This window comes from Hemibagrus wyckioides, linkage group LG07 (genome assembly GCF_019097595.1).
Source record: "Hemibagrus wyckioides isolate EC202008001 linkage group LG07, SWU_Hwy_1.0, whole genome shotgun sequence".
In the NCBI taxonomy this organism is placed as follows: Eukaryota; Metazoa; Chordata; class Actinopteri; order Siluriformes; family Bagridae; genus Hemibagrus; species Hemibagrus wyckioides.
Window position 1 is genome coordinate 16,929,050 of NC_080716.1, and position 18,055 is coordinate 16,947,104.

Consider the following 18,055-nt stretch of genomic DNA (forward strand, 5'->3'; position numbering starts at 1 on the left):
GTTGAACATGATTTTTTAAAAATTATTTATAGTTTTCACTTGATCCTTGATGATGTTATAGCACAGTGTCACCTCCTTCATTAAAAAAAAATGTGTGATCATGAGGAGATCTTGCGGTGTTCTCACACGGCTGGCTCTGTTGTGAAGAGGGGTTTATGGTCCATCTGAAGAGCTCAGGCCAGACACCTATGTAACACATGTTGGTCATGTCGTGTTAACACATACACACTTGCAAGTGTCAGAGTTTTAGCTTTTGGTGTTTGTTTTGACAGAGAAGAGCAGTTCAGGTCGAGTTGTGGGCTCTCACCAGCCATGAAGATATTTATTTGAAACTGTAACATCAGTCATTTTCAGCACTTAGTGAAAACAGAGCATCTCTTTGTTTTCACTTGATTCCAGGAGTTAAACCGATTCGACATTACCCAGGCTTAAACTCACGTAATTCTGCAGGACAACTTAGAATACGTTAATAATTTAACAATATTTACAGCTGTGCATGATTTTATCTTACATTACACGAAGAACTGAATGTCCATTTCTGAATAATTTTTTTTTTTCTAATGTAATTTTAAAATTTAGTTAAAATTTAAGGTTTTACATTCGGTACTGTGACTGAAAGAAACAAAGTTGGGGATTGTTGTCATGTTTTTTTTGTGCAAGTACAAAAAAATGTTGGGCTGCTCTGAAGGGCCTAGGATTTGCTCCTGATGCTGGTCTTTCATTTGGGTTTTACATAAGTACCATCTGTAAAACATTGTTATCATTTAAAAGCCAGATCCAGATGTATGTTAACCAGAGCATATTACTCCAGTCATGTTTAGGTTACACTTACATTTAAAGCCTTGCCTTTAATTGTCTGGTTTCTATTAATATTCATTGGTTTATTCTTTCTCTCCGTCTGTTTGAGGATGTGGTATTTTGCAGTAATCAATTTATACCAGGATTGAGGTGAATCTGGAGTCCATCCCAGGAATACTGGACATGAAGCAGGAATACACCCTGGGTCCACTGAAGGGCAACACACACACACACACACACACACTCGCTTAGAAATGTATAACTTTAGCAATAGTAACTTTAGCTTGCCAAATGCCGAATGAAATAATGGCTGATTAGAGGCATGGACATGTACATAAAGATTCTGTATTTATTATTATAATTATTATTATTATTGTTATTATTATTATATTCATCTACTTAATGTGGATTGATTTTCTTCAGTCATATATTACATATACATACATTTTATCCTTTAGTGGACACTCTTTAAAATTGACTCCTGGAGCAACATAAGCAAATGTTAAATCAGTTAGGATTTCTGTCTTCAAATATCAGCAAGCCAGTCAACTCACATAAAAGTAAATGAACCAATACACAAAACATCTGGTCAGAAGACTGTAAACATTACAATGGTGTGCTTCAGTGCAGTTTAGGTTTCTGTTTTCTCAGTACTGTTTGATTGTCTAGCCTGTCTCCTGTGAGGCTGTGATCCTGTATTGGGATTTGGTGCAGAAACTCTGGTCTGGTGATAGGTTGATGCGGCGGATATTAAGATCAGCAGCAAAGACCCGGGCACGTTGGTAGAAGTGCAGGGAGAGCTCACGATCCATGAGGAAGTTGTGGTAGATAGTGGCTAGGCGAGTACACAGCTCAAGCTGAGACTTCTTATTGCCCAGGTCCATAGCAGCTGCCAGGGCGAGATGGTAATAACCTGCTGCATCAAATGGGTCCTGAGAGAGCAGAATGAGAAGATAAAAAATTCAGTATAGAGTTTTACTTATTCATACTCTATCATGTATGATTAAACAAATCAGCACTTGATGGATGTTATTGTGAAATCTCATAGAGACTTTATGTGGTAATAACTTCAAAATTATTTATACAGGTTCAGCATCTCTATTTAATTGCCAATCATTCACCATCCATCCATCCATCCATCCATTTATTTCATTCATCTATCTTCAGTAACCATTATATCAGGGTCATGGTGAATGCTGGGCATCATAAACACACATTTTCACATCCAGGGGCAATTTATCATAGGATGTTCAAGTGGCATCTTATGGGATGGTTGAAAGAACATGGAAAGCCAGAGAAAACCCACGGCTACAGGGCGAGAGCTTGCAGCACTCCACAAAGACCTGACCTAAGTAGCGAACCATGGTTCGCAAGTTGTGAGGTGGGAATGCTACAAATTGCACCTGAAACTTTTTAATAATACAAGTGTTAAATAATGCCATTACAGAGTGCACACTGTAGGGTGACTGGTTTCCAATTAAGTTGGCATGCCTATACTGCCCTCTTCTGGTAGGTCTTTGAGACATAAGCCATGTATGTGATTCTTACCTTCAGATCGTGGAAGATAATGTCACCCAGTGTTTGATAGACCTTGACATAGTACAGAGCTTCCTCATCAAACTGCAAGGGTGAGGGACAGAGTGAGAGCGCCTTGAGGAAGTAGTGTTCAGCCAGCTCAAACTGACTCAGGCAGTGGTAGAGCGTAGCCAGCCGATGAAACGCCACACGCTCATTCAAACGGTCAGCTACAAGCAGATAACAGTTCAAGAAAATGCAATGAGGTAATCGAGCTAATCTGATTAAATTAGATCTCTGTGCACAATTTAATGTAATTACAAAACCAATTGGGTATTGTCCAAAGAGTATCATTTAAAAAAAAAAAGGTTTCTCTTGAGGAATGGAAGACAATGTAAAGTTCACTGAGACAAAGAATTATGAGATTTGAGATGGGAAAGAGAAGAAGACATACATGCAGTACAAAAAAAAAAAAAAAGAGTCTATATTTAGTTGTGCGTGTGCAACACTGTATTTTACCAATACACTGATTCATGCATGATTCAGTTGTTACTGACTCCCTAACTTGTCATGTAATGATTGACCATGCACCAGTTTAATTCTTTTAATCTTAATCCTACTAACCGCTTAACTAAATCACTCTGTGTTATTTATTGAAACTTGGCCGATACAAAATGAACCAAGCGGTGTTTGGGAGTCGAGGAAGTTTGTGTGTTGTGTGTGTGTGTGTGTTACATACCCAGACTGACACTGATCTCTAATGCAGTCTGTGCAAACTCCAGAGCTTCTCTATGCTGTCCCAACTGGAGCAGCAACTCTGCTAGCTTATTGCACAATCTGAGCTGACAACGCACACTGCTTGTCTTCACTGCTATTGGAAGAGCTCGATCCTAAATAAAAAGAAATAAGAAAAAGCTAAGAGCTGTAGCAGTTTCAATTATCGCTGTAATTTCTTCATACAGTATGCTTCACATATAGCTGAACAGCATGTAGCAAATATAAAATGCTCTATGTTTGAAATAATTCTCAAAAGCTGTTCAACTGTTGATCTAAACCCCTATGAGTTTAGTTTTTACTAAACACATTTACACAGTTAGCTTATTATCCCCTTTGCTTCTGCAAACTAACCCTGTAGAAGCAGACAGCTTTCTCTCTGTCCTGTGTGCTGTTAAAGAACACGTCCCCTGCCACCTCCAACAGCTCCAGAATGAATAGTGTGTCTCCGGTGCTTAAAGCAATGTCCTGCGCTACCTGTCACTCAAAGAGAAACCAAATTAATGAGAGCATGTGATTTACAATAAGCATTGGTTAGTATACAACAGAGCTTTTGGATCTGATTGATTGACTGTTGATTAGAGAGAGAGAGAGAGAGAGAGAGAGAGAGAATCTCTAGAGAGTCTCTAGAGTCTGAGCTTTGTTACAGTCAAATTCAATATTTCAATTTCTCATGCAATTTACCAGGTCTATCATCAGGGCCTAAAGTTTTGCAAGAAAAGCACTATTTTCTTGTTGGCCCAATGTATGTTTTCCTATGTAATATTACCTGCACATAGAGATCCACCAGCTCAGTCTGTTTGAGGAGGTGGTAGATTTTTCCTGCCTGAAGCCACCCGTGAGCCTCTTTCCTCTTCGTTCCCATGTCGATGTAGATCCCTATACTTCTTTTGGTGTAGTCCAGAGCACATCTATTTGCTCTGAGATATAACAATACCAAAAAGCAGGTTTAGACTGTTGAACACACGACTTCTCACCTACATTCTGTCATGTACCTGTAACAGCTAACATTCAGATGAATTGTTCATCATACGAACTCACTTCTCTGTGCCCAGGCTGAGGTACAGCAGACTGATCTTCTCCAATATCTCTGCCTCCAGGGTTCTGTCTCCTGTCTGGTGCAGCAGGTTCAGCTGGTGTTCGTTGTAGATGATACACTGAGCTTCATCGGGACATGCTTCACTATAGAGCTGGCAAAGGTGATGCGTAGCTTGCAGCTGGCCTTATTACAGGGAAATAATTATGAGATTAAATTACATTTGGATATTTAATGCACACGCAATCAATAGATATCTCTTTTTCTTTACAGCTGTAACAAACAAAATGAAACTATAGGTTTTCTTGTTGTTTTTAAAAACTGATCATCACTTTGAATGTTGAAATGTCATTTACAGAGAAACACTGAACTAACATGTTAGAAATGTTGACCAGCTATTTCATTACACCACCCCAAGTTTTCACTATGTATTCACATATTAATGTGAAAACTCATTTTTTTTTCCATTTCTCATTTTTCTATTTATTGGTTAATCTTTACTCCATGTTTATATAAAATATTTTTCCTAATAACATTCTTCAGAGCAATGTTCTTTCTTTATACATGCTGCTGTTGTAAAGGGGAGCAGACATTACTATGACCTTCGTACCAAGAAGAAATTAAAAAAGGCAATTATTTACTGTGATGTAAAAACAACACTAACAAGAATGCTGAAATCAGGACTTCTCATATTCATTCTAAAATCAGAGACAATTTATCTAAAGTAGTTTTCCTGAAATAGAGTTCAGTTCATCACATGCTGGCTCTGTTTGTTTCCACCTGTATATTTTACTCTTAATGTGAGGGACACATGCACAAGAGGGACTTTTCTAGAACCACTTTTCATGTGGGTCAAAGCATCACTAAACCCGCATGCAGAAAGTGTGACTGATGGATGTAAATGATATGCTGGGCAGCTGTTATTAGAAACGTGTACTGTTCCAATGCACTATTCAAACTTTCGTTAATAAAATACTCAATGCACTTTTCCCAACCAATCAATATGTCTATATCTAAATTTTTGCCAAAAGAAACTTGTATAAACAAAATATCTTTTCTATCTTTATTTTTATTTACACTGTTAATCAATAAACAGTTAACTTCAATAACTCCAATAAAATAAGTTCAATAACAGAGCCGTCATGTTCTAATTGGTTATGCAATTCCATTTTTTTGACTATATAGTATAGTTAAAAAAGGGAAATTGTTTATAATCACATATATTATCTTGTGTTACAGAGGAGGGTGGGTTCCCTTCAAAGCCTGGTTCCTTTCAAGATTTCTTCCTAATATCTCATGGAGTTTTTCCTTTCCACTTTTGTCTCTGGCTTGCTCATTAGGGATACATTTAAATGTAAAATATCTTCATATCTTCATCAATATAGATGTCATCATCTATATCCTGAAAAGACATTCTGCTAAACGGCTATACAAATAAAATCAAACTGAATCAGAACTAACTGGTACTTACTCTCTGAGTTATCACTGAGGATGGAAATCAGCAGGGCCCACTCATAGCAGACCTTTCCTTTCTCACAAAAACCCTGCGTGATATAAAGCTTCCCAAGTGCTAGAAGTACAACAACAAAGTTCAGCTCATGGTCTTCATCCTCTAGCTCAGAGAATAGCTCTATTGCCTGGGTAAGCTGCTCTTCCGCTACCCTCTTTGCGTTGGCCTGCAGACTCAAGAAGCCAAAGTTAGCAAGTGCTATGGCCCAGTTGCGTCTGTCTTCAAACTCCTCACAGACATCGACTGCAGCATGGAAATTCTCTGCGGCTTGTTTGACATCACCGGCGTGTCTCAAAGTGATACCACGCATATTATAAATGACACCCTCCAGCTGGGTTGTGCAGTGCTCGGGGAGGGAGGACAGGACTGAGTCCAGAACATCCAGTGCACTGTGGTGCTGCAAGTCACAGATATACAACCACGCCAGCCAGATAAGTACAGCGCTGGCATCAGACTGGCTGAGAGTGGTAGCAGAGGAATGGTTAAGGAAGTCACACATGTAATGAACTGCCTTTTTAGGCATGCCATGCTTGTGGAAGAGCCAAGACAGACACAGGGCATAGGCATGTGAAAGACTGGGCTCCATGTCAGCAGATTCTAAAGCAGCAGCTCGAGTCAAACATGGAGCCACCTGTGCTGGGATGTCCACACCATACAGTTCACGAGCTATCTCTAACAGCAAAGAGATGCTGCAGAAACAGTCAGTGACAGACGAAGACACCTGTGTAGTTGCAAGAATGAAATGAACATTTATGAATACAATAACACACAGTTACCTCACATTTATAGTGTAAAACCTACCTGTTGACATGCTTGCTGCGCTGAGCTCTCAGCTAGGTAAAGAAGACCACAGTCACTATAAAGCTTTGCTAAAAGTAAAAAACTATGACTTCGCATCCTGTCACATGTTCCAGGCATCTCATCTGCCAAAATCTGTAGGCGCTCAATGAAAGGCACTGCACTCATCCCTTCTCCAAGCTTCAGATAAAACTTGGCTAGCAGGAAACAGACGCGGGCTTCTGCAGCTTTGTTATAGGAGAGAATTGCCTTTTTCAGCGCAAACTTCAACACCTCTGGGTCTTCTGTGCCAGATAAATAGTCACAGAATGCCATCAATAAAGCAGCAAAGCGTTCAGATAGAGCGAGATACTTCTCTGCATTTTTTTGTGTGAGATAGATGAGGGCCAGGTTAGAGTAGATGGCAGAGAGAAGGTACCTATCTGTGAAATAGTCTCTGGGTATGCTTAAGGCTTCCTCATAATACACGCGTGCCTGGGAGAACTTTGACCTTCCCGCACACAACTGTCCCAAGAGGAAACAGATTCTGCTCTGTGCCCATGACATCCGTTTTTTTCTTGCCATTTCCCGTGCAACACCTAAATATGCTACCAGCTCCTCCTCATCACTGTGGCCCTGGAAATGCAAAAGGAGGAATTCTGGGTAGGCAGCATAGAGAAGCTGAAACTCAGGCAGATGATCCCTGCTGCTTAGGAAGGACAGGAGGGAATAATATCTATCTGGACTGGATCCATCCTGTTCTGAACATACAGTAAAGTGAGGGATATCCTGGGGTGACTCTGTGGATCTGATGGGCTTATCTATTCGGAGCTTCTCGCTGTCTTGTGTCTGGTCATTTTGAAGATTTTCCTTTATTTCACTCAAAATATTGCTGATATTTCTGTTCATGCCTACACATTCACTGTCGCTGGGTCCATCTAAAGAAAGATAAGTGGCTGGAGTTTAGATTATGTTAGCTGTTATTTGGATTTTTTTTAGAAACAATTATAATTTATTAATTATGTATAACATGCAAATCATACCTACCTTCAACTGATCTTGAATTTGCTGAATCTGTCATAACAATATAAATCAGAAATAAACCTTTAGATAATTTGTTGCAGATTCTCTCTCTCTCTCTCTCTCTCTCTCTCTCTCTCTCTATATATATATATATATATATATATATATATATATATATTGGGGATGACCCCTTCCTGTTCCAACATGACTGTACACCAGTGCACAAAGCAAGGTCCATAAAGACATGGATGAGTGAGTTTGGTGTGGAGGAACTTAACTGGACTGAGTCCTGACCTCAAACCAATAGAACACCTTTGGGATGAATTAGAGTGGAGACTGTGAGCCATTTCAAAACTGGGATGTCTCCCTTTACATGCAGATGAATGTAATATGGAGTTGGCCACCCTTTGCAGCTATAACAGCTTCAACTCTTCTGGGAAGGCTTTCCACAACATATATACAAACATATATATATATTTGTTTTTTTGTTTTGTTTTTTTGCAAATTAGTGTAGGCTACAGAGTACAAATTATTCCAGATTGTTCCTGAATATAGAACAACATGCAGAAGAAAGAACCCAATTATTATTATCATTATTGTCATTGTTATTATTATTAAATAATTAATGTTTATGATAATTAAGTAACACGACTGAAACCGAACTAAACTGCCCGTATGTTAATCGTTTTCATTCTTAGCTAAATGTTTGAAAGCTTCGGATTAGCTAAGGCGTTGCACAGTGCGCATGCGCAGCAGATTCGTTTACCTGATTCGATCGAGTCGAGTTTGAAAATTATCCTCTGTCTTGCGTCGGTTTATAAATTTAATAGAGTTAATGTGAGTACCTTTTTATACATTTAACTTCGAGTTCAAAAAAATAAGCAAAAATAACGCAAACCACAAACATAGAGCTAAAAAAAATAAATAAATCGATTTAAATAACTTATCACACGTAATTTCCCAGTGTATGATTTCGAAGGCGTCATGATGCTAATGAACAGGCTAGTTTGCGGGCAAACGTTTATAACAGTCCTTTGTGTTTTTCCCCCACAAGTTTCAGGCCAACATCTTAAACGCATAAGACAGGAAATGGCAGGGATGTCATCGAAAAGGTCGAAGAACCGCAGGGATTCATCACCTGAACTTAAAGTCCCACTTCGTCGCTGGGAAGAGGAGCAAGGTAAATGTTCAACATGAAGAGATGATGAATGATTAGCACTGAGCATTTCATAAGACGTCAAATATCATCAAACTCTTTCTGACAGCCAGATTAACCTGACACACTTTTAATCTATTTATTTATTTATTTTTTGTCAGACGATGATTTATGTGACCCTGATAAATTGCTTCTGTGCCCTTATGACTCTAACCATAAAATCCGAGCATGTCGCTTTCCCTACCATCTCATCAAGTGCAGGAAGGTGAGTCTATTTTCCTGTATAAAGTTGATGATGAATCTAGGATAATGCATGAATCCTCAGCAAGCAATTTAAGCATGAAAACTCTGGGCATGTGGCAGGATTACATCCTGTATGCGCTGCCAATCTATTGCAGGTCACACACATTTACTGTACACACTCTTTCACAATTATGGCCAATTTCGAGCCACCACTTCAGCGACCGGTGAAGGTGAGAGGAAATCAGAGAACTAAAGGAGCCAAGCCCAAGCCCAACCCCTGAAAAACAACACCTGAATTCAGTGATTTGGAGGAGTGTCGCAAAACTTTTAGCAATATAGTGTATTCTATTGTTAAGTCTTTACTCATATTGATCGTTGAAGATAATGTATAATCAGTTGGTACATCAAAGATGAAATGTGTCCTAATATCATTTTCAGAACAATCCAAAGCTGGCCAGTCAACTCTGGACGTGCCCGTTTAATGCTCGTCACCTCATGCACAAACACGAGCTGTCCCATCACATGTCTACATGTGTGGATAGGTGCTCTGTTAATACTGACTATGGTAAGGATTTTTATGATTTTGTGACAGACAAAATGGTACACCGTTTATGTTTTACACCAGTACAATGTTTTTCAGTCGTAACTGATGAGACCCAGCGCAAATTTCAGGTTCCTGTTAGCACCTGGACTATTCCTGTGTGTGATGAAGACTGGGATCAAGGTCAGCTTCTGTCGCTCTCTATATATTACACTGTCCTTCTTCTCCTCATTTCCTAACCCTGTAGCTTATCACAAGCCTATAACTAACAAGGTTTGATGGTGGAAAATAGCAATAATTATTGGAAATTCCAGTAGGCTCACAGATACAGTTTCTGATTAATAAACACTTTTCCACTACAGAGGAGGAAGAGGCAGGAACACCACTAACACCATTTGTCTGGGGAATTTCAACCTCACAACTCAGCCAAGACTGGTGAGTGTGATAAAATTTCAGACTCTTAGGTGGTTTTCACACTGGTTACGTTAGCTGCGAGTTGAATCTGAGTGTGATTGTTCTCAGTGTCTCTGCATCATTGGTCTGGTTTGAGACCCACTTGATTCTGTCGAACCCTGGTGCAGCTGAGTTCATATAATGGCATCAAAAACATGCCTAGACAACACAAAACAACTGGGCATTTTTGTGCTATTATATGTCTGCAATCTTCTAACTGCTCCTGTGTGTTTTCTATTCGCGATATCCGAATAAGGCACCTCACCTCTTCTGTGACCTACATCATTAATCTTTTGTCATCAGCTAAAACACATGTAGGTTATTTTGCTTCCTGAACAAGTGCGGTCCCCGGTACGAGCTGCATTCACATTCATGAGAATCACGGCACAGTTACAGTGCAACTACGTGTAGTATCAGGTTCAGTACCTCGGCATGCTCTCTGATCGCGTTCAAGTTCCGAATTTTTCATCCAAGCCATGCTCCGTTACAGAGTAAACTGCCAGTGTGAAAGCCCCCGCAGTGGTCAAGCAGTGTAAGTCGCATACTGAGACTCCTACAGCTGTGCTACTCTTTAAATGTGAGTCAGTGAATAAAATTCTGGCTCCATCGAAAACTCTTTGGTGCTAGTGTTCATTTTTTTCCTCAGGGCTGAGCCAGCTATGACCCCCAGTTTGACCCCTGGTATCAGAGCACCAAGAGTTCTTCCCTGGAAGCTGGGTGTGTAAAGGCAGAGTTCTCTCTTGCAGTGTGCTACACTGATTTGCAGCTCCTCATTTAATATTACTGGTTTCAGGCAAGTTAATAGCCTGCTGTTTATCTGTGAATGAATAGCCTTTGATAAAGCATACTGATTTGGTTAATTACGATTACGATAATTACGATTTGGTTAATTACAAGAATTCCTAGGTTTAATTCTTGACTTAGTAGTGACTGGGAGGATTCAGGGAGGATTTGTCAGAACATCAGTCAAAGCTTTAGTATTTGCATATTCAATTATTATTAGTAATTTTCATTGTTAAAGTATTAATAATATTGCTTTTAGATTTAATTAATGCCTCCTATAACATTGCTTCCGTCAATGTGTTCGTGACTAAGTGGTTATTGATCTAGATATTGGTATCCTACAACAAATTACTTTAATATGACTAGGCCACAAAATAATAACTTACCAAGTTTGTAGACTGTAGTAAGATTGCCTTGGCAGGTTTTCTTTAAAAAAGCAATAGTTTCCTTTTTAATCGTCTCTTGTTCCAAGTTGAAAATGGTTCTGTCTTCTTGTTTCATAAATATTTCATCAGCTCTGTAGTTAAAATAGAGTATACTTAAGTGACATTATGTATATACATATATATACTAGTCACTTTATTAGGAACACCTGTACCTCTGCTCATTTATGCAAGTATTCAATCAACCAATCATGTTGTAGAAGAATAGTATCATTGGGCAAGGATCTAGACTGGACATTACACCAACTATTCTTGAACTGTCCAGTTTTCTATGAGCTCACTGTTCCCCCAGTTTCTTGTTCTTGGCTAACCGGAGTGAAACCCAGTGTTGTAGCCCAGGTTTCTGAGATTCTTTTCTGCTCACCACATTTGCAAAGAGTGGTTACTTGAGTTAGTTTTTTTTTGTCAGTCTGGTTATTCCCATCTAAATTCACCCATCAGCAAGCATTTACTGAATTTAACTGAATATTTGTTGTTTTTCATGCTGCTCTGTACAAACTTTGGAGACTGTTGTGCATGAAAATCCCAGATGAACTGTGGTTTCTTGCATACTCAGACTAGCCCATCTGGTACCAATAACCATGCCACAAAGTCACCAAGATCAGTTTTTCCCCCATTCTGATGTTTGACATTAACTGAAAATCTTGACTGCTGCAGCATAATTGGCTGATTTAGATAATTACATGAATGAAAAGGTGTTCCTAATAAAGTGGCTATTAATTATACATATAGATGCATAAATAATTATGTGCATAGAGCTCTTGTGGATCTTTTCTGATTGGTCAGAAAGAATAACTTAATTTTCTAATACAGCAGCTCAGACAGGTTTAAGGACAAATGTTCGTTCGTTCATTTCTAAAGTAATAACCTACATAAAGACATACATAAAGCATAAAAATCCATATCATATGTGTGTAGTCATGAGGGGTTGTTTAGTGTTTTTGGAAGAAGATTTCAGTGTCCACACTGTGTAACTATAAGTTCAGAGAATGTACCATTTTTGTTGAATGTACCTAACACATAAGTGAGCATTGTAATATAAGAGGAATAAAATGCTTGGGTGTGTGGTGTTATTGGAAATATATTGTGTGTTTATGATTGTGTTGAAGGCCAAATGCATGGAGCAAATGCAAAAATGCAGGCACTTACTCAGAAAGAGACTCGGTTGCTTTTACAAGGCTCGTTTTGACAAGTCCCATTTCACCAGTCCTCTCCAGCTTGCCCATGAACCACTCAAAACAGGTCACCAGTAGGCCTGTGATGATGATGCGATCACCAGCCTCAAAACTGAGCTCATCTGGTCCATTACCATCATACACCTCTGTAGCCTCACAGATACCTAAAGCTGACATATGTTTTATTACTCTTTTTGCTAGGTCACTGTGTCACGTTATATTATAACCTTTCAACACACTAAATGCTGAGCTTTCTGAAGTGGCTGTTTCCTTACCAATTTGAAATGGGAGATCAGAGCATGTTTTTCCACTGCCTACCAAAACCCATTCAGGACATGACTTCAGAAACCACCTAAAACAAAAGAGAGAAGAGAAATGAATAAATCTGCAATCTGTACATATTTACCATGTACCACTTTACTTCACTTACTCATGAAATGGAATAACAGGTTCCAGTGCTGGCCGAGCTTTAGTCCCTCTTGATCCATCTGCCAGTGATAGCACAGTCCACCCTGAACCCAGAAATGGAGGCTCAAACAGAGCAATATCACCCTTTTCAAGATAAAGATCACTGCCTGAGGTGGAGCTGTCAAACATCTGATTCACTGTGCAAGTCCCAAAAAAAGAGCCTGAAACAGAACCGCAAAATATTGTGCTGGTATCGGTCTAGCAAAGTGTTTTTTTTATTCTTGTTCTTGAAATAAAAATTATTGTTCTCTGACTAGAATTTACAGTAAGGAGCAAGTGTAGACCATGCTACCTTCTTGCATCAAAAAGCCTTTGTACATCTGATTTAGAGCCTCCTCATTAAACGAGACCTCAATTCCTGAGTCCTCCTGGTCTAAAGCGTTAAGCCAGAATTCTTGGTCCAAAAGAAGATTCCCCAAACACTGACGCAGGAAACCTGGAGAACATTCACAAGGCAGACAGTAAAGCTGAGGTATCTAAATGCTCACTAGAAGCTGTATAGGTTTTAGTATTTTTTTAAATCTTAATGCTAAGAGTTGAGAAAGTACAAACCCATTCTGTGGTATGTGGTGAACTTCCATATTTCCTCAAATGTTTTAAAAGTGATAAATATGGTCCTTTCCTCACTGTTGATGGACACCAGATGAGCAGAAAATTCCTTAAAGATGGAGAACATTTATTAGCATGTTATTTGTATGTGTTTTAGTTCTTTTTGTGATAATTCTGACAAATCTATAAATCAACTTGGTTTCCATGTTTATGGAATATATACACTATATTGCCAAATGTTTTGGGATACCCCTCTACTTAGTTCCAGTGAAACGAACCCTTAGTGCTTCAGCATACCAAGATATTTTGGACAATTTCATGCTCCCAACTTTGTGGGAACAGTTTGGGGATGAGCCCTTCTTGTTCCAACATGACTGCACACCAGTGCACAAAGCAAGACATGGATGAGTGAGTTTGGTGTGGAGGAAACACACCTTGGGGATGAATTAGAGTGGAGACTCTGAGCCATTTCAAAACTGGAACGTCTCCCTTTACATGCACATGAATTTAATATGGAGTTGGCCACCCTTTGCAGCTATAACAGCTTCAACTCTTCTGGGAAGGCTTTCCACAAGGTTTAGGAGTGTGTTTATGGGAATTTTTGACCATTCCTCTAGAAGTGCATTTGTGAGGTCAGACACTGATGTTGGACAAGAAGGTCTGGCTCACATTCTCCGCACTAATTCATCCCAATTCAACTCCCTCATTCATGTCTTTATGGACCTTGCTTTGTGCACTGGTGGGTGTGCAGTCATGTTGGAACAGGAAGGGGTCATCCCCAAACTGTTCCCAAAAGTTGGGAGCATGAAATTGTCCATTATAATATTATATTATAATGCTAAATAATTAAGAGTTCCTTTCACTATAACTAAGGGGCCAAGCAAAACCCTTGAAATGATTTGGAGGGGTGTCCCAAAACTTTTGGCAATATAGTGTGTGGGTGTTATATTGCCAAATATATTATTATACACTGTATTGCCAAAAGTTTTGAATTACTGTTCATTTGTGATTGATACAATGGGAAAGCGTACAGAGAGCAAGGATGTAATATTGCAGAGGTCAGCCTCCAGCACACGCAGCTTCCCACACAGAACTTCCTGTGTGTTCTTGTCAGCAGGAAGCCGGTCCGGACCTTCTGCTATAGCCAGCTGAAGCGGCAATACTGCAACAGGAAACGGCAGAAAGTTAACAAACTATGTTAATCTGTTTCTCAACGCAGCACTGACAATACTACCGTCATGCAGAGTACACATAATTTAAAATGTATTCTAATAAAACTGACATGCTTCACAATATATATACGTTTGCAAACTTGTATGCAACAAGTATATGTACTTGTTTTATCAACTCACTGTACTGGTATTTTTTAGGTTATTATGGGCTCAACTCTTTAATTCATGACTGATTGAGCTTGTAACATCATTCCAATCATGTGATGTTATAGTGTTGTACTGACAGCAGGGGTTAATCAGTGACAACAGATGAGATGTGCAGGGTTCAATGTGTAATTTCATTTAACCTGTGTTTGTGGGTTTTTTTCAAAGCAGTACTTATATTTGACCATTCATGTGATATAACAGGACACCACAGTGTATATGTCACTGACCTTTGGTGATTTTCATTGAAACTAATACTAACACCGAGTTCTGTGTGTTGATTGGGTCGGTGACTAAATAATAAATAAAACCCCAACTTTACTTGTGCCTATTTTGAATACAACTTCTTCTGACAATATGGTAAAGCGGAAAAAAGGGTACAATCATGATCCAATCTACTTCTTTCAAATATAGTATTTAGAAACGATGAATTTAGTTCTAATATTTAGGCAATGCCATGAACTCATACTCACATACAATCTACTCTTAACATGATTTTAGGAAACATCAGAAGTCTCCTGTATTAATCACCTGATCTCACATGTTCATAAAGTGGGTATAATTACCTGTGGGGATTTTGTCTTCAGAAATGATTGAGGTCCCTTTTACACTCCCTGTTGTTCTTAAAAGCTTATTTTCTGAAGAAGAAATATGAATGCGTTTATGAATGAATGAATTGTGAATATAAACAAAGTATATCTATCAAAAAAAGAAAAAACTCAGTACTTCTATAACCTAGGATTAGTATGATGCTATCTATATACAAATGCACATACATACAAATATTAACTCAAATATTCTCAAGTAATCTACTTATGATATAACCACTGTTACTTACCCATGTCCACGGTTTTAAACGTGTCCAGATCATTGCTGGTTTGCTCCACAGACAATTCATGTCGTAACTGTCCAGATCTTTGGCATCCCGAGTTCACCTTAAAACTCGCCATGCTTTGCTGATCCATGGTCAAAATCAAAGTAGCCTTCATCAAACATGCATGAGAGCCATGTGACTGTGGTTACGTCCAAACCATCATCCTACCTACCTTAGTATGTGGTAAATAGTATGAATACTAGGTGCTTTCGTAATGCCTCAAACCACATGCCGAAATAGTAGGTTACTGCCACCTGTATTTAGTGCGTAAGTGTGCTGTTTATGGGAAGGAGCCCAGGTCACGCGCACAGCAGCTGCAGGCTCCTCAGATAAAACGCAGCTGGAAACTAGAGGATACTTTACACTTTACTGTCCCGTTAAATTGTTGTTCTTGTGAAACAAACAAAAGGTGTTCTAAAGTATATAAAGCTCGCAAAGGAAAATGAATCCGTCCATTAGGTGAAGGTTTCTTGCATTCATAGCGTAAAGCTCCGTTTTGGAGAGAAATGACCTTGGTGTGGTTTTTGTTGCTAAGTTAATAATCACTAAGTGAACAAACAGGGATTTAAAGGCACAAAGCGCTCCTGCAAATAATCACTGTTTTAAAAGTGCCCTCTGCCATTTTTAACAGAGGAACAATGTCAGCATTTCCCTTTCCTTTCCTTTCCTTTCTGTTCCTTTCTCATCAATTTACAGCTGAAAGAATAAAAAAAGGGATAAAAAGGCTTATTTTGTAACAGGCAAAAATTACTTACTGGTCATACAAAATAATATAATTAAGCTTGTGGGGCTAAAAGCTTTTATGTCTACAGTACATGTCTTTCTGATGATATACACCGACCAGCCATAACATTATGACCACCTGACTATACAATGTTGCATTGGTCCCCGTTATGCTGCCAAAACAGCCCTGACCCATCATGCACTGTGTATTCTATCAGAAGCAGCATTCACTTCTTCAGCAATCTGAGTAACAGTAGCCCACCTGTTGGATCGGATCACATGAGCATCAATGAGAATTGGCTGTCCATGACCCTGTCGCCGGTTCACCACTGTTCCTTCTTTGGACCACTTTTGATAGATACTGACCACTGCAGACCGGGAACACCCCACAAGAGCTGCAGTTTTGGAGACATCTCCAACCAGCACAATTTAGCCTTTCGCTCAAATCTCTACACTTGGCCATTTTTCCTGCTTCTTACACGTCAACTTTGAGGACAAAATGTTCACTTGCTGCCTAATATATCCCACCCACTAACAGGTGCCATGATGAGGAGATAATCAGTGTTATTCACTTCACCTTTCACTGCTCATAATGTTATGGCTGATTGGTGTATACATTAAATTTTAAGCATTAAATAACTGAAACATATTCTACAATATTCTACAGTCTACAGTATATGGCCATGGACTACATAGACACCTGATCATCACATCCATATGTGCTTGTTGAATATTTCGTTCCACATTTAGTGCTGTTATAATAACCTGCACTCTTCTGGGAAGGCTTTCCACTAGATTTTGGAGCTTTGCTGTGGGGATTTTGCTCATTTTGCCACAATGACATTAATAATGTCAGGTACTTATGTTAGGTGAGGAAGCCTGGGGTGCGGTCAGTGTTCCTATTCATCCCAAAGGTGTTCAGTGCATTCATTTGAGTTTGAGTTTGAGAAGTTGTATTGCGACAGGATGTAATAATCCTGTACAACTGTGTGCTTCTAACTTTGCAGTAACAGTTTGAGAAAGGAACAAATCTATGTGTGATGGTCAGGTGTCCTTCTAATTGTATTGTATATATTGTTTTGTATCATGTTGAGTGCTGTTAACCTGTTTCTAAGATTTTCTGTAAATCAAAGATTACACATACACAAAAACATAATTATTTAATAATTAATATTAATTCATGCATTAAAAGAGAAGCATACCACACAAACACATACACAAAACAGTCAAGTAGGTTTTATTACTGTATTTATTGTAGCATGTTTCATACTGTCAAATACATGACAGTATGAAACATGCTTACAATATAAAATAAATACAAATGGTGTTCCTACTAATAAAAATGGATAGGGTATTTATCAGATTTTCGATGAGTTCTGAAGGAGAAGAGAAAAGACAACGTTCTAGGCCTCAGGAGTTGCAGTCACACGTTTCCACCAGAGGGAGGCAATAAGGGTTTGTGGAAACATGCAAGTGAACCTACCTAGACATTAAAAAGCACATACTGGGTGGTGTGTGCACATAACACATCTTTACTACCACTAGTAGGTAATTTACTGTTTTGACTTGGCTTGTACACAGAGGTAGTGTAAATAGGAAGAGACAGAGGATGACAAAGGGGAGCAAAAATTGTCCAGGAGAATTAATGTAATGTAGTTGTTAATATAAACGTCAGGGGCCTTCGTTTCCTGACTGTAGGATGAAATTTGCATAAGATGAAACTCAATACATTCGTTGTGTAAAAAAACAACACAAACACCTGAGAACTAGGTTCAGCAGGATAATGCGCCGTGCCACAAAGTAAAAATGGTTCAGGAATGGTTTGATGAGCACAACAA

At 38.9% G+C, this 18,055-nt stretch overlaps 2 protein-coding genes across 3 annotated transcripts; one reads left to right on the forward strand and one right to left on the reverse strand.

The window, feature by feature from the left end:
- Window positions 1-25: 25 nt before the first annotated feature.
- LOC131356038 (SH3 domain and tetratricopeptide repeat-containing protein 1) lies at window positions 26-16,074 on the reverse strand. Its single transcript, XM_058394779.1, has 18 exons — window positions 15,459-16,074; window positions 15,187-15,258; window positions 14,276-14,406; window positions 13,248-13,353; window positions 12,988-13,131; window positions 12,658-12,856; window positions 12,503-12,579; window positions 12,202-12,397; window positions 10,996-11,126; window positions 7,458-7,484; window positions 6,435-7,348; window positions 5,595-6,354; window positions 4,129-4,309; window positions 3,857-4,007; window positions 3,442-3,564; window positions 3,053-3,203; window positions 2,347-2,543; window positions 26-1,730 (listed from the first exon to the last, which is right to left on the reverse strand). The coding sequence occupies exons 1-18, from the start codon at window positions 15,607-15,609 to the stop codon at window positions 1,464-1,466; spliced, it is 3,978 nt and encodes a 1,325-aa protein (XP_058250762.1). The 5' UTR covers window positions 15,610-16,074; the 3' UTR covers window positions 26-1,463.
- Window positions 8,180-10,998, forward strand: LOC131356040 (gametocyte-specific factor 1). Of its 2 annotated transcripts, XM_058394783.1 has the most exons (7): window positions 8,180-8,270; window positions 8,488-8,613; window positions 8,751-8,854; window positions 9,271-9,397; window positions 9,473-9,556; window positions 9,736-9,808; window positions 10,473-10,998. In XM_058394783.1, the coding sequence occupies exons 2-7, from the start codon at window positions 8,523-8,525 to the stop codon at window positions 10,549-10,551; spliced, it is 558 nt and encodes a 185-aa protein (XP_058250766.1). In that variant the 5' UTR covers window positions 8,180-8,270; window positions 8,488-8,522; the 3' UTR covers window positions 10,552-10,998. The 2 variants fall into 2 exon arrangements, with proteins under 2 accessions (XP_058250766.1, XP_058250765.1); XM_058394782.1 differs by having other exon boundaries at window positions 9,271-9,556.
- Window positions 16,075-18,055: the final 1,981 nt, after the last annotated feature.